The 16,174-nt window shown below is 36.2% G+C and overlaps 1 protein-coding gene across 1 annotated transcript; it reads left to right on the top strand.

Annotated features, from left to right (window-relative positions):
* Window positions 1–5,934: 5,934 nt before the first annotated feature.
* LOTGIDRAFT_213032 (hypothetical protein) lies at window positions 5,935–15,926 on the top strand (the record flags this gene model as incomplete). The annotated part of the gene is made up of 16 exons (XM_009050486.1): window positions 5,935–6,115; window positions 8,158–8,728; window positions 9,908–9,979; window positions 10,239–10,343; window positions 10,755–10,814; window positions 11,086–11,190; window positions 11,656–11,761; window positions 11,960–12,040; window positions 12,345–12,544; window positions 12,740–12,875; window positions 13,158–13,265; window positions 13,997–14,147; window positions 14,483–14,651; window positions 14,936–15,151; window positions 15,344–15,524; window positions 15,715–15,926. Exons 2-16 carry the CDS (start codon window positions 8,621–8,623, stop codon window positions 15,924–15,926), a joined length of 2,010 nt encoding a protein of 669 aa, XP_009048734.1. The 5' UTR covers window positions 5,935–6,115; window positions 8,158–8,620.
* Window positions 15,927–16,174: the final 248 nt, after the last annotated feature.

Genomic DNA, 16,174 nt, shown 5'->3' with positions numbered 1-16,174 from the left:
AAAAAATGATGACATCAATACTGTTTGGGACTTCCATCTCCTAATTTGTTTTTTGACCCAATAGCACGAAATTTCCCTGTATAAGTTGAAGGTTTCACGGACACATGTTAACATGTTTTGAGCTTGAGTCTGAGTTTGAGTTACGTTTGCGTACACGTTACTGAGGCTTTATGCAATATAATAATATATGCCCAATACCATATCCCAATGGGTATCTTTTTAAACAGAGCCAGCATTAAATACATATAGAATCTGCTTCGTCTTAGCCCTCTTCAAACTCAGATAAAATGGGTCTAACAGCAGCCAAATAAAAGTAATTTTTTCTTACCTTGAGGTAACTCAAGACTGGGGGCATCCATGGCCCAGGCATAGATAATATTACCACCTCTAGCACAGGTTGGTCCGCTTGAATACTGCGCGGAATGACTGGCCATCTCCCCACAATCCCTAAATAGAAAACGAAAAACTCAAATATGCTGTACTGTTTAATTTTTTAAGAATTAACGTCTAGGATGCTATAGGGCAAAAGGTAATAAAGTATGGAAAACAGCAATTCAATTTGCAATAATACTTATCTGGTCCATATGATATGTAAAAAAAGAAGCATATAATTAAGAAGTTCGTCACCAAATGGAGAAGAAGGTCACGAGATTTGAAAATAGGTCGTAGGATCTCGGTAGTTGATCAAAAACTTTCGAAATAGGTCAACTGATATTGACAGCATCATCAAAACAGGCTATATTTTTTATGATACGAAGAAGTTTAATTCGTATCTGACAATAAATAAACCAGGTACTAACGATCCAAACCGCCAAACGAAACCTGAAATCCGTAACAACATACTAACGAAATATTGGTAGCAGCTAATGAACTTTTCAATTTGATAGATATCATAGCTTTATGTGAATAAATTGACGTGTCCATGCACGTACATGTATGATGAACACTTACCAGACTTGGTTTTCACTACCAGGTGTTGTACAACCATACAACAACATATGATGCGCGGTCTGCATCTTGGCATGAGGCTCGAACTTAGCTGGAATAATTAATAATTGTGATAACTTATTTTCCATATTATGAACCATACGTAGTTTCGTATGAAGACACATAAGACCTACATGCAATATAAACATGTGTTATGACTAACACAACAGTATTCGTCAATTCGACACCCGTATCAAACAGTTATATCAAAACTCTTTGCAACTCTGGGTGAGTGGCACGAGCAGTGGCTACAAACTTTTCCAGGGGGGGGGGGGGCAGTTCTTTCAGTGATAGAAAGACAGATATTTATTGTATTGTTCGCCCTTTTTGGGCACCATACATCATGATACAAGATAATACACAGTGTGTAAAATGATGAAGAAATTGAAAGTGGAGAGGGAAGACCCTGTGTATCTGAAGTACTCATTATCATGTTCGTTTCATTTCATGAAATGTAATTTAAGACAAATTTCGACTATTTACTGTAAAAGATAACCGATAATCATTAAAACATACTTATAAACAGAGCAGAATCGTTGATTTTAGTAGAAAAACATAAATAAGTATCAGGCTGAAATAAAAAAAAAACAACGGTCACAAAAAAGTGTGTGAATACAATTTGGGAACTCTACAGAATTCATCTTTCGTATGTTCATTATCAGATCGTCTCCTCAACACGCCCAAAACTCTCAAATTGCAGAGGGGCGTGGTTGTTAACGAACATGATTTGGAAGAGAGCTGTAGCTTAATCTATGAGAGAGTCGTCATCTCTTGTCATTTCTGATTGACAATTTGAAATCCTTCCCCTCACAATAACATCGCACCATGCTTTCATAATACCCTTAACTGGTAAGAATTCTAACAGAAAAAGAATATATGCGACTTACGTTCTTCGGTTGCACTTGAGGCATTTTTAGGTCCAGTGTTTCAGAATCGGCTGCCACACACAAACCAAATATGGTCATAAATACAACAGCTATCGACTCCATCTTGAATGTTCTTGACTACTCCTAAAACACAGTGAAATGTTTTGATCATTCAAAAGTTATACAATCAAATATATTTTAAAGGGATAGTGAAGAGGTTTTCTTTATTAAAAAATGATGAGTATAGAGTACACTTATAGCATCAATTTGCACCAATCAGACGTTTGTGGTACCTGCAATTCTAAATTTTAGAAAACATCTTTACCATCAATTTAAGAAAGCGGTCAGGTGAATGCTCCAAATTGTTTACTTACTAGAGGTCTAGAAAAACAAACATGTAGGTATGGGCTTAAAAGGATTGTAGAGAAGTTTTCTAAATTTAAAATAAATAATATATATATCACTCAAATTACAATGTGGTAACATCTTGCTAATGGCGTTTCTAGGAGATATCAGGTGAGGGGTTCGAGCAGGGGCTACAAAATTTACTAGGGGGGGAAGGAGGTTGGGGTGGTCACAGACCATTCTTTCACTATGTAAAAAATTGGGGAGGGGAGCAGGGCCAGTCCCTTTTGGGGGGAGAAACGCCACTGCATCTTGTGTTTTATGATAGTGTAATCTATTTGGTATGATAACTCATATAATAGTACATAATTTATAATTGACGTATAATTGTTATTCGAAATACAACATATACAGCTGTTGCATATTTAAAGGAATTGTAAAGAGATTATCTTGATTTAAAATCGATAAAATCATAGACTCTGATAGCATTGATTTGCACAAGTTTAATTTACAATTACTCATGACTGTGTATCTTCAAATTCCACATTAAACTAATCGTTTTATGACGTCATTATCGCAAAATCAGCTTCTACGTCTGTCATAAAACGCAATACACAGTATCGGACATTTAAGTCACCTCAATATTTCTTTAAAAAGATCAAATATATGAACGATTAAATACTAAATATTTGAAAGTTAGCAAATTTCGTACAAATATATAAGTAGGCTACTTCCGGACAATGGATCCATTGGCACCCCACCCCCTCCACTCCAGAAACCAATTTAAGACGTACGGCGCATTCGCATAAGGAAGTGAAAATCTGTTCGATAGTGGAAACGACGTTTTTGATTCCAAAACATATGCTTGGAAAATTAAAGAACAAGAAAGGACCAAAACAATAACTACATTGTCAGACGACCACAATACTCTAACGACTGAGATAATTTTGAAGTTAAAACCATTTCATGCCCATGAATGTACAAACCAAGTCCGAAGCATATGGTTCCAAATAAGCATAAGAACAAAACCAAAACAATGAACGCATGATAAGATAAGAAAAAGAAAACACTACAACGACAGACTTATTTCGAACTGGAGAACAGTTCCTGTCGAATCGTAAACAAAAAAAAAAGTCATTGTTACCTTTGAGTAGTCTTGTTTACGTCGAAAATTCAGAATAAATATATTAAATTTATGAGGTTTTCCTGATAAGAATTTAAAATGGCGACGAGACAGCTACGTGATGTTCGATACGTGTGTCTATTTTTATCTCTTGTCGCTTCAACCTACTCACAGAATTAACAATATCAGGAACTAACAGCACTCGCCACTCGTATTGATTGGTTATATTCCGTTCATATAAACTTGCAGCTTGCCATTGATCCATGTTCGACTTTCCTAAAACTTGGTAACATAAGTTACGTCAGATTTTACTACAAATGATTTTTTCATGGTTATCAATATTTTGATTGTGATCACAGATTTATTACAATTTGTCAATCAATTATTAATAATTATTAAAAACAGAATGTCGAAATGAGACAGATTGATTGATCTTATATCGGTTTTATCAAGATCACCCGAGTGTTGCAAAAGATAATGAATATATGACGTCACATCACTATGACAATATATAAAATGGCGAACGATCAATATAATGCTACAATGAAATCTGGTGTCGAAATTATTGATTCTGATACAGCCGCGAACTACATCACGATCTCTGTATTGTTCTCCTGGATACATGATTAGTCTGAGGATCGCACAGCGTGAAACTCTGAATAAATAAGTTCTGTTTATTTCTATATAATTAGTTATATTACCTACGTTTTATAATGATAAGCTGAAGATACTACTTCATTAAATTTGCCGGATATATATATGGGTATTGTCAGAGTTCGGTGACGTAAGAGGATTTCATTGTCGAAAGGAGTGGGGGGTGGGGGGCATGGCCCAAAAATTAGAATATGGTGCTGGGGGTGGTGCATGGTCCAAAACATTCCGCCTAAATAGCTTCTGTAAGAGTTAGTATATTAACAGCCTCAAAATAGTACTGTTAGTATTCTCGATATAATTTCTTATAATTTACATGGACAATAGAAACACATTTCCCTCTTGGAAATTTCAACCGAAAAAAGTCAAATTTTGGCTGAAAATTGACCTCTATAAAAAAACAAATTTTGAAGGCATAATGTGTGTTTATGTTTAGATTTTTATTTACGCAAAAATATTCTAACACTATTTGAGGCTGATATAGTGATATTCCATTTCGCATGTCTGACAATGAGAGAATATTGATAACACCCTACTTCTCAACTACTTTATGCTGTATTGATTACAATCTTCAATTAATACAAAATGAAATATTTAAATGATGGGCTGACCATGTCCATATATGAAACACGGAGAAAATGTTCTCTCTCGCGTCCACAAATGCTTTATTTCACATCAATGTGGTCTGACTGAAAATCTCTTGTTACCTCCCCTCGATGAAAAAAATAAAATTGATATAAAAATACAGTAAAAGAAACGCACCTTGTTAAATATTTTCCATATTAATAAAATTTTTATAAAATTCTTGTCGGAAACAAAATTGGAATAACGCTGCAAAATATACTAACCTTATTTTCTATCGCATCACAATAATCACCAAATATTTACAAAACAATATACTAACATAAACAGCATAACTCGATTAGCTTATCCGATGCACGTGCTTTCAAATTAGGTCATGTTCTTTTGAATCTCTTTAGATCGTGCAGTCACTCAAAAATTGCGATGATCTGTTTTGAATTTGGAAATATATATGCCATTTATCAATTTCAAAATATTGAAACAAAAAACTAGCTGTAAAACTAACAAAAAAAGTCAACAAAAGTGTACCCAACAAGCAAACCGTAGGCTATTAGGCAAACCAGGTGGATAGAAATCAAGGGCTATTATTGAGTAGATATCAGATACGTTCGAAACATCTATCAACAAGAGTCAACCGGTGAGAATTGTTCGTGTTTATTTTCGTCTGCTGGGAAATAAGGGGCAAGCCTTATTTTTTTAGTTTGGGTGGGAATCCCCCTTTAGCAACACCATTTCCCCTTAGAAGTTAATAGAACTGTGAGAGCTTTGAATAACTGGCTAATATATTCCACTTCAGGTTTTTGATATTACATTTGTTTAGAATGTACACAAGAAGACATTATGATATCCACAACTCACGTTCGCTTCCAGCGGATGCTGATATCGCAAACTAGGTAGTAGTTGGTAGTTGGATTGGTTCAAATCGGATGATTCTGTTTGGTTGTTGAGTCTTCGTTAGACAGACGGAGACAGGTTAGTTCTATCCCTTTAAATACGCTTTAGACCTGAAGACAATGATGTAAATTAATGTTATCAGTGTCCCCAATGCACATACACAATTTACAAAACCTCTTTACAATCTCTTTAAGGATAGGATTTGATATGAAAATATTTCCAAGTATGCTTTTACCAAGGGTTGTATTTCATAATGTGAATTTGACAATGGTTTGTATCAGTGTATAGATTTGACAGTAATATTTAACAGTGTGTGTAATCTAGTAACAAAGTTTAACAGGTAAGTCAAATTGCCCTTTATACAGGTATAAACTGTTTATGTAGGTTAATGGGCATATAACGACAGGGAGCTATGTCAAACCCCTCTACCTTTACATTAGCTGACAGGGCGATAGTAAGCTGCCTATGCTTCTTTGATTAGCTAGGGATGAAAGATTCGGAACCAGTGCTCGATATTCAAATCGCAAGGATGTAATATAGATGTTCCTTACTGGACGAACGAAGGTATGTAATTTTGCAGGCAAGGCCATTTGTGGGGTTTTGGTTCAGCTTTTTAACTAATTGATTATGCTTGATGTTCTGAACTGCTATGAAAGAACTCGAAGCTCAAATTGGTGAATGATGAAGAGGGCAAACAGTACACCTTGTCACAATTAGATACAAAGCAATACAGGGAATTTTTTTTATCTATATGAAAATAATGGTATATTCTTATGATCACACACACTTTATGGATACTTTAAATGACTGTTCGTTCACTTTCCCCCTGGACTGATGAAAATAACAATTTCCTCTGGCCCCTTTCGAGATATTTATTGAGTTATTATTAGGGTAGCCGGGTCTTCGTTTGTACCTCTATTATACCACATTTTACATCCTGTATCAACTAATCCTAACAGATTAATATCAATAAGATACGAGATAAAATGGGGTTGTGAAAGCCCCTTTTCAAGTGCACGATGCATATCTACCATTAGAATCAATTCACGTTTCACAAGCGTTTATTTGTCATGATGCAGTTGTTCATTATTCACTTTTATTTCATGCAAAGGTTTAAGGTGTTTTCTGACCATGTTTGGAACTTTGACACTATATAAGAAATCTCAGCATAATGTGCGCCACATACCGACTCTAGGGTACCATGGCGTTGTTCTTGACGTTATGGTAAGTTTGTGAGCGCTATATAACGAGTCTTTACAGTATCATGTATCGTTTTTGAGCACCACATACCGATTCTATGGCACTTTGGCACTTGGGTTTAGTGTTTATTGTAAAGTATGGGTGCTCTATAACGAGTCTTGGCATTATGTAACCGTTCTTTGGGGTCATATAACGATTCTAGCACCTCTAGTACGTTATATCAAAGTTTTGGGCCCTACATAACGGTCCTTGGCATTATAATAAAGTGTCGGTTTAGAGGGGTCAGCCTCTGTGTAAAGTAGGACCAAGACGAGGTCACGATTTTGGTCGACGTCATTTCTCGGTTGCTCGTGTATCTGTGCTTAGTAACCGAATTCTAATATTTCTCGCCGCACTCATTCTTTGTTGACATAAACATCTTATGTATTGAATATTCTTAGTCACTGTTTGCACAAATTGACCTTCAGTAACTCGAGAAGCTGGGTTTCAAGGTCGACCATGACAATGACTTGGCGAGAATACTACACTCCCATTTCACGTGAATAACTCGCAGAAAACCTTGACGGTTCTAAACATGTTTCTGATCGCTAGGTAGATCGCAGGGAACACCATAGGGAGTATTTGAGAATATCACAAGGGGTAGGCCCACAAGAAGTACCTGGTGTGCAATAGGTACCAACAGATTTTGTTTTAAGGTACACGAGGGGTTTGGAGTATAGAAAGCCAAAGCTGGATATGATATAGATTTAATAGGGCTATCAGTCAATATTACATGCTAATGTGAATATAAATAAATGATCGTTGGCGTAAATTGTCCAATAAAGTTGCCTTTGAGTGCGAAAATATGACAAAAGTCAAAGTCAAAATAGGTCAAATACGTCAAGAATATTAGTAGAATTTACCAAATCTTAACCTAATGCCTTTGATATTATCAACATATACCTTGTTTATTTTATATCGATATTCAGACACTTGGTGGGAATATTTACTTTATTCTTCAATCCATTCATTATATTTACTATCCCTAATATAGCTTATAACTATCATGCGCGCACGTGTAATCTAATACACCTCTTGTTATATTGATCTGACGAAATATGTCGTGATATGTAGTAATTATTCTGCATCATGACAGCAAATTAAAAAGTTTTATGAAAGTATGTGGTTTAAACAGAGCTAGGTTAAGTATTGGGAAGAGTCTTCTGTTCATTTACTGTTAGTTTGGTTATCAAAATTTCGTACATTTCAGCTTTCGGGTAGGTAGGTATTTTCGGACTTCCATATCAAAAGCTATAATTTTGATTTATAATTCGAGGTAAAATCGAAAATCGTTCTTATTTTCTTCATAGCCCCTTCTTCAACTTTTTTAATCCCAGTTTTTCTAATTCTGAGTTGTATATTTTCAGGTCAGAGGGTCACAAGGTTAACGGGTTATTTTTGAGAAACTCTTCGTGGTAGTGTGTCATTGTGTCACTGATCTAAATAAAAGAGTTTGAAGGGAGTTTCTGAACGTTAAGCCATTGGCAGGCTGATATTGTAGTTAGCTCTTCAGGGGAACTCTTGGGAAATATTAAAGACAGATTTCGGATAATTTTGACAGTTCCTTTAAATTGTTTTTGTCTGAAAAAAGACAAGTTGTTATTGGACAAATCGTAGTTGGAGTTCAGCCTGTACAATGTATAGGTAATCGGAACGTGTCACCACTGGGCAGCTAGTGAAAGAAACGAACCATCAATTGTTACTGGATTACAGCATTATCAGGTGTTCTTCGTGAGATCTTTCAGTTGCCCATTGCCGAAAAAAGCTACAAAACGTGTGTCATCTCGGATCAGAGAGATCTAGATTGTAGCATCTTGTTTACAGTAAGCTTGTAGATTCATTCAAAAGATTTAAGCAACATCACAGCGTCTTAGTACCATCATCTACGAGTTGCCTTCTCTTAAAAGCATCACAGCCAGGAGGCGGAATACAGATGGCAACTAATGGAACGACAGATGCGTTTCAGAATGCTGGTGTAGGAACAATAGATTTGGTGGTCATTGTTATTTATCTAATTTGTTGTTTACTCTGTGGACTTTGGGTAAGTTTGATATTTCTGAAAGTACTTCACACCGTAGCGATTATCAGTTGCCATGGTTGCATAAAATGAAAGTGGCCATTAGTTTTTGCTTCATTCGATTAATGCAAAGATTGAGATAGCTCTTCGACAAACCTCTCGACAGTAGGACATCGAAAAGGAGTATGCACCGTAAAATATACATAGTCACTCTGAAATTGCTAAATCTCTATACAAAATGAGAGAAAAGTTAAACCCAATTCAAAGGTGCAAATTCTTCCTTTATAACTTTATAATACAAAACATAAATTGAAACGTTGAGCTCTATACATCTCAAATAATTTAATTTCACAGGTCCATGTGTACACATATACTCTTTGATAATTCTTGTAATATTTGTAAGGTTCAAGGTTATAGAAAGTCGTACATTGACAATAATTAACAAATATTTCGTACCACCCTGTGTCAGAATTTTATGAAAAAGATATTCAAAATTGTAGGTAGACTTTGCTCTCCTTTAGAAGTGTAATTCAAGGTTTTCCAAACGGTAGCAAAGTACAATGTCCTTTTTGTAGGAGTTATGAGATTTTATTGTGCACTGATGAAGGTTATTAGGTCATCCTAGATGACAGTTGGTATAATATCTTCAGGAGAAGAGTGCTCTGCATTCGCACAAATTAGTAAACAGACAGACCAACCTCTGTATCATGAGATCGGATTTGTGCCAAATACCATGTTCATTTCAGTGCAATAAAAGTCACTTTATAAGAGTTGAACCAATACGGTTAATTTATGAACGTCCACTAGGGATTATCAATAATGGTTTGATATAGAGGTCAATAGGGGTCAATAGGACTGAAGATTTGAATATATAGGAGCATGATCTCTTATGTAAATGGTCATAATTTTAACATAAAAGGTTACAAGGCCCTAAATGCTTGAGAGACCCTGTTTCACGATTAAATTAACTAAGATAAAATCCAACTTTGAAAAAAAAATTTAAATTTCAAATCGATTTAACTTTGACATGTCAGATCCATTCCGGCAAGAGAAAACTGCCATTTTGCCATTTTACCCGCCTGTTAGTGTTAACTGGACACTTTACAGAGACAAAATGAAATCCATGGTTGATGGGATATCCGTTGGCCTCATTTCGAATGGTAGCGCCTACAGAGTTTTATTTGATGGATTCGTTTATTCCAGGCAACATGGAGAACGCAGCGAGGATCTGTTTCAGGATATTTTCTGGCCGGAAGAGATATGCTATGGTTTGCTGTAAGTAATCATTCATTGTCCAATAAAAGTATATCTTAAAAGCAAGAGATCTACCGTGCAAATGATGCATACATATACTCTTCTTAAGCTAACATATTTGTGGAAAACTGATTGATATTAGTGTTCCAGTTGTACGCAAAATGCAACAATAAGACTTCTGCTTTGCTGTATCTTGCCTTCCCACATGTGTAACTATTTGATTAAGAAATAGAAACACCATACATAACAAATTCGGCAATCTTTGTAAACTATATTTCAGATCGGAGCGTCGTTATTCTCGAGTAATATAGGTAGTGGAAGTTTTATTGGTTTGGCTGGTACAGGAGCTGCAAATGGTATAGCTGTAGCTAGTTATGAATTAAATGTGAGTATTGCATCCTTAATACTTGTCAATCTTCAAACTAACCCCAAATAACTCATACCAAAATGATATAGGAAAAAGAAGGCATTAAAAAGTATGAATTAACAAATGTAAGAATTTTTTTTGCGTGATATGTTTTAGTCGGTGTAGTTTGTCGTACATTGGGCATGGACTCAGATATGATCATCATCTGGCCACGTATTCTCGAAACGATCTTAGAGCTAGGATGTCCTTGATTCAATGTCAGAAGACAAGAACCTAGGACATCCTAAGATCGTTTCGAGAATACGTGACCAGGTTCCTCGTACCCATCTCACACTTCCTTAACGGCACGCATTATGACAATTATAACCCTCATAATCAGCATACAGAATTTCTATCCTATTTTCTCGACTTCACTGATTATCATTCCAGGGTTTATTCTGCTTGCTATTGTTAGCATGGTTATTTGTTCCAGTTTATATCTCTAGTGGGGTAAGTTGAAACTGTGCTTTCCTTCCGATGATAGCACACTTCAGACTGAAGTTAGACAATAGTGTATATCTTCCTATCCACACTAACTTTTTTAACTAAAATTTTTAACGCCTTATTCTCGAAAACGTAACTAAAGACGATCTTTGTTTTCCAGCTATTTGGTTGGTCAATCACTTAAATTGATTATGAATTTAGTTTTGGTATCCAATCAGATTACTGAGTGTTAAAATCTGAATAAAACATCATATTAATTTTTCTTTATATTTCGAAGGTCTACACCCTACCAGAATTTTTACTGAAAAGATTTGGAGGTCAAAGGTTACAGGTGTATATGGCGGTTCTGTCTCTTATTATATATGTCTTCACCAAAATATCAGTGAGTTATTATATTTTTGATATAAAGGTTTGCACTTTTGGCGTATTCGAGAGTCCATTGCAACCTCCGGGGGTGTTATTCACAGGTATTTTAACGATTTCGCCATGCATTACCCATTGTGTCACACTCAAAAAACGCAAGTATAGTATGTACTTGAATGACAGTTGAATATAAACCAGAATCATGTATTCGGGCATCATGCGCATCTTCCAACAATAAGATTCAGAACTGTGAACAGCTCTGAGCATGGCACAAAACCTTGCCCCGTGGCATTTTGAAACTTATGGTATTTTAACCCCCCTTGCCAATGAGACCAGTTACTTATGAACGTCATCATGTCTTATTAGACATGCAGTTGAAGGAAGCATTGTGTTTTCCACTAACAGCAGATATATGAGAAACCGGCTGTCTATTTGAAGAATTAGAGTAACTTGTGATACCTCAATGTATGTATTTGTGTTGCAGGCTGATATGTATGCTGGGGCTATATTTATCAACCAAGCTGTACAGTGGAATATTTATGTTGGTGTTCTGGTCCTGCTGGCTATTACAGCTATTTATACTGTTTCCGGTAGGTCTCACTGGACATGTTTTGTCCGATATGGGATCAAATGAAACTTTAGATTTCTATGTTGATCGCCCCCTTGGTAATTTTGTAACCCATAAACGGCCTCACCATCCGATGATTCATAGAAACGCAACTGTAACCCAGTTAGCAATATTGATATTGAAACGGAATTGAAATAACCATGGTAATCTGATGTTCCAGGTGGGTTAAAAGCTGTAATATATACAGATACTCTACAGACTGTAATCATGGTGGGTGGAGCTCTGGTGCTCATGGTTTTAAGTAAGTATTATTTACTTCATCTTATTCATACCATGAGTAGAGGGTGCATTCTACAAACGACGATGTTCTAGCCGAGGACGACACCGTTATTGAACAGTACATATGTGTTTTTCATTTAACGTATAGGTGAAGGTCTTGCAAAGCGATTGTTGTATAATATAATAATATATCGAATAATATTAACAGAATAAATTCAACCATCCCTGATCTGTTGCAAGCATAGTCTGTCTTCTGGTATGGTACAATTGTTTGAAATCAGTACTGGTTCATTCCACCTCCTTCATTTGCCTTTTTGATTTTCCAGGTTTTACGAAAGTCGGGGGTATTGAAACTCTGTACGAAAAATATAAGTACGCAATTCCTGATGACGTCAATGGTACATGTGGTATTCCGACAGACGAAGCGTTCCATTTATTACGAGATGTAAATGCTGGTGATCTCCCTTGGCCAGGAAATGTATTTGGTATCACGATTCTCAGCACTTGGTACTTCTGCTCCGATCAGGTTAGTTTAAGCATACAGAATGCCGACGTAACCGGTCTTTGGATTTGATTGGTCGATCACTAAAATTAATTTTAAATTTAGTTTCATTATTCATTCAGATTTCTGTTTTTCTTTACTGTAAAATCCGGGTTTTATATTATTTAAGTTTTCGATAATAAGGCGCTCGTTTAAGACCTGTTTAATTATATATTTCAGGTACTGGTGCAGCGATCTCTAGCGGCAAAAAACATGCACCATGTAAAGGGTGGTTCCATCATGGCGGCTTATTTAAAAGTTTTGCCATTATTTACCACAGTATTCCCTGGCATGATCAGTCGAATTTTATTTCCAAGTAAGTCTACAATCTTGTACATGTATTGGAAAGTTAACCGCCATGTTCCATTCGGCAATACTCGGCAGTTTCCGTAAAACTGAATCTATTACAGAGATTGCGGTACCTTTCAAGGTAAATGGTTTGCCCATGTTCAAGATGTATTTATGGGGATTCTCTATCCAGTCATTTGCTGAGTCAACAGAGATCCATTCCAACACTCGTATCACTTTATAGACTGAAAATCAGAAATTTGGTTCGTTTACAACTTAACTTAATATTTCTGTTTTGACAATGTTTCAGATCAGATAGCTTGTGTAGATCCTGATATATGTGAAACAGTTTGTGGTAATAGAGAGGGGTGTACCAATATAGCTTACCCTAAACTTGTTATTGAGCTCATGCCCGTAGGTAACTACCCAATCGTTTTATATTTTGGTTGTCCTGTGAGTCTCAAAACCTTTATCAATTCCTAAAGGAAACCATTTTTACAATGTCAGGATATTAAGACCTTCGTCTTATACCTTGACTACAATAACCACCTTTCTTGTATCATTGAATGATTGGATTTGAGTGGATTGTAGGCTAGGAATACAGTCTATAAGAAACAATGTGGAAGCTTCTGATTGGCTATATTCTCTAGCGTACAAATGGTTGCATTTACAAAATTCTGTGACACAAGAAAGGCTTCTATTGGAATCAGGGTATAAGCACGAAGTTCGTTATACCTTGACACTGTGAAGATGACAGGAAAAACGCGTCAGCTCCTCACTGCCACTTTGAGTTTGTGGCATCCCTAAATTCCATGCCATTATGAGGGTAGATGTGACGTCATAAGATCGCAGTTTTGATGGAGTGCATTATTATTTTCATCTTTTCTAGAACTTCTAATGGATAAGTCGTCGGAGTGGTGACTGATACAGACATCACATGAAAAGAGGTTGGGTTTCATGTTCCAGATCGTTTTGCTTAAGACTTTTCCGAATATTTGACCTTTTCACAAAAAATTAAATTCTTTTCACCTAACACATTCAATGGTTGTTCCTATCTTTATAATTATTACAGATTCCTAATTTAAGTTTTTATTTTTTTGGCCTGCAGTGAGTGTCAAAACCCCTGACCAAGTTAAAATCTGATTCCAGGTTTAAAAGGGCTGATGTTGGCGTCCATGATGGCGGCTCTGATGTCTTCATTGACCTCCGTCTTCAATAGTTCCAGTACCATCTTTACTATTGATATCTGGAAACGATTCCGACCAAAATGTTCTGATGCTGAGATGCTGGTTGTTGGGAGGTAGGTAACCTGGATTTGGTTCGGGTGCATATCTTACGTTTCGGGGAAGGTAGGGTTTGATTCTCCACAATGTGGAGAAACAGTTGAGCAAAGAAGCTGCAGTTGAAAGATTTGAGCGAGCGAAGTAATTCAAAGCCTTAATCGCAAACAGAAACCCAGGATGTAAAAATAAATTTTGCTCACAGAACTATACATATATATTTTTTCGAGGATTTCGGGTTTCGTTTTCCAGTTCGGATCGTTGGAATATGGTTTATTTATTTTCCTTAATAGGGCTGCCATATCAGGTTTTTTTTTCAATTTGCATATTTAATTTTTTTTTTTTTACATTTCAGAGTTTTTGTCCTGGCTCTGGTAATCATCAGTATTGTCTGGATTCCCGTTCTTCAGGCTTCACAAGGGGGACAACTCTTTAACTATATACAGGCTGTGACGGGGTATTTTGCTCCACCAGTTCTCTCATTGTATTTATTGGCCATTCTGTGGCCTCGGTGTAATGAACAGGTACATGTATATGTAGCTCTTCTGTTTTTGTAATCAAGGCCTGGTATCTGCTGCCTCCTCTCACTGTACTGGCGGTTACCCTGGATTTAGAAGTTAAAACCCAGACGTGAATTATGTGGATGTATATCCAATGGTGCTACATATGAGGCCAGCTTTGCCATCCACTAATATATGATTGGTCTAAGAAGTTGACAAATATTTGCCAGGGCATACTACTTCAGATGACGGCTGATTACTTATACGCAAATTCATACCACCAATAACGTATCCCTTTTTCATTTCAGGGGGCGTTTTGGGGGTTGATGGTTGGACTATTGGTAGGAGTAATAAGAATGGCGTTAGATTTTGGATATGGTGCTCCAAGATGCGGAGAAGCCGAATTCCGTCCCGACGTCATTTCCAAAATTCATTTTTTACATTTTACAATTTTGTTATTCGTCATCAGTTTAGTAGCGACTATAGTAATATCATTGTTCACTACACCGTTAGATCCCGATAATGTAAGTATGCACGTACATCTGACCTAGTTACGTATACACGAACATCTGACCTACTTTGTAAGTACGTACATATGGCCTAGTTAGGTATACACGCACATTTGACCTAGCTTTCAAAGCTTTTTCTTATTGAATTGCAATATTTAATTTAATTTATTCACAAATTTAATTTTCTGCACGTCCATGTTCTTTTAGATAATCCGATGTACGTGGTGGACACGCCATGACAGTCACGCTGAAAGAACGTTGTTCCCAGAGGAAGAGAGAAGACATAAACTGGCTGAAATAGCAAATGAAGAACTTCGTCATAAACCGGTTACTGGTACGTACATTTCTCGTAATTTATTTTTCCAACTGTTAAAAGAAAGAAACAATCGTAAGGATTACATCTTAGGTTCACGACGATCCTGTCTACCAGTTGGTCCTTGAAAGAAGACAACTTATTCAGGGTCTTAACACAACAATTGAGATTAGAACTCATCAGTACCGCAATACAGAAAACTTCCCACTGAAAGATCTTGCCCGTCTCTTTGGATAATATTAACAAATGCTTCGTTCTATTATAGATGTAAAAACTCTACCAAAATGGCGACAGTGGGTGTATCTGGTCTGTGGTTATGAACCACCCCAGATTGTCGATATCTCGGACGAGGAGAAGAAGGAGGCTCAAAAATTATTAACTTCAGTTCACGAACATCCAAAATGGAAAATGTTCGTCAACCTAAATGCTTTAGTTCTAATGACATTTGGGATATTTTTGTGGGGATTTTTCGCTTAGGTTGAGACCTGTTTCTTTTGAAAGGCGTTTTTATGTATTTCAAGTTCATAGATATGAATATTGTCTCGGGGCCTCAAACTTATCCTCTGTGATAGTTGGACCAAAGCGAAGTAGAAATTTGCATCAAACATATTCGATTGTGAATCTTCAACGTCTATTATTAGTTTATAGTTTTAATCTTAGATTTTAGATGTGCGTTATGAGATAAATTGTATAATAAAATATTTTTCAGTTATTACTGCTGTCTC

This window comes from Lottia gigantea, assembly GCF_000327385.1.
Source record: "Lottia gigantea unplaced genomic scaffold LOTGIsca_15, whole genome shotgun sequence".
In the NCBI taxonomy this organism is placed as follows: Eukaryota; Metazoa; Mollusca; class Gastropoda; family Lottiidae; genus Lottia; species Lottia gigantea.
The sequence above is the reverse complement of the archived record's forward strand: the minus strand, read 5'-3'. Positions and strand labels throughout refer to the sequence as shown.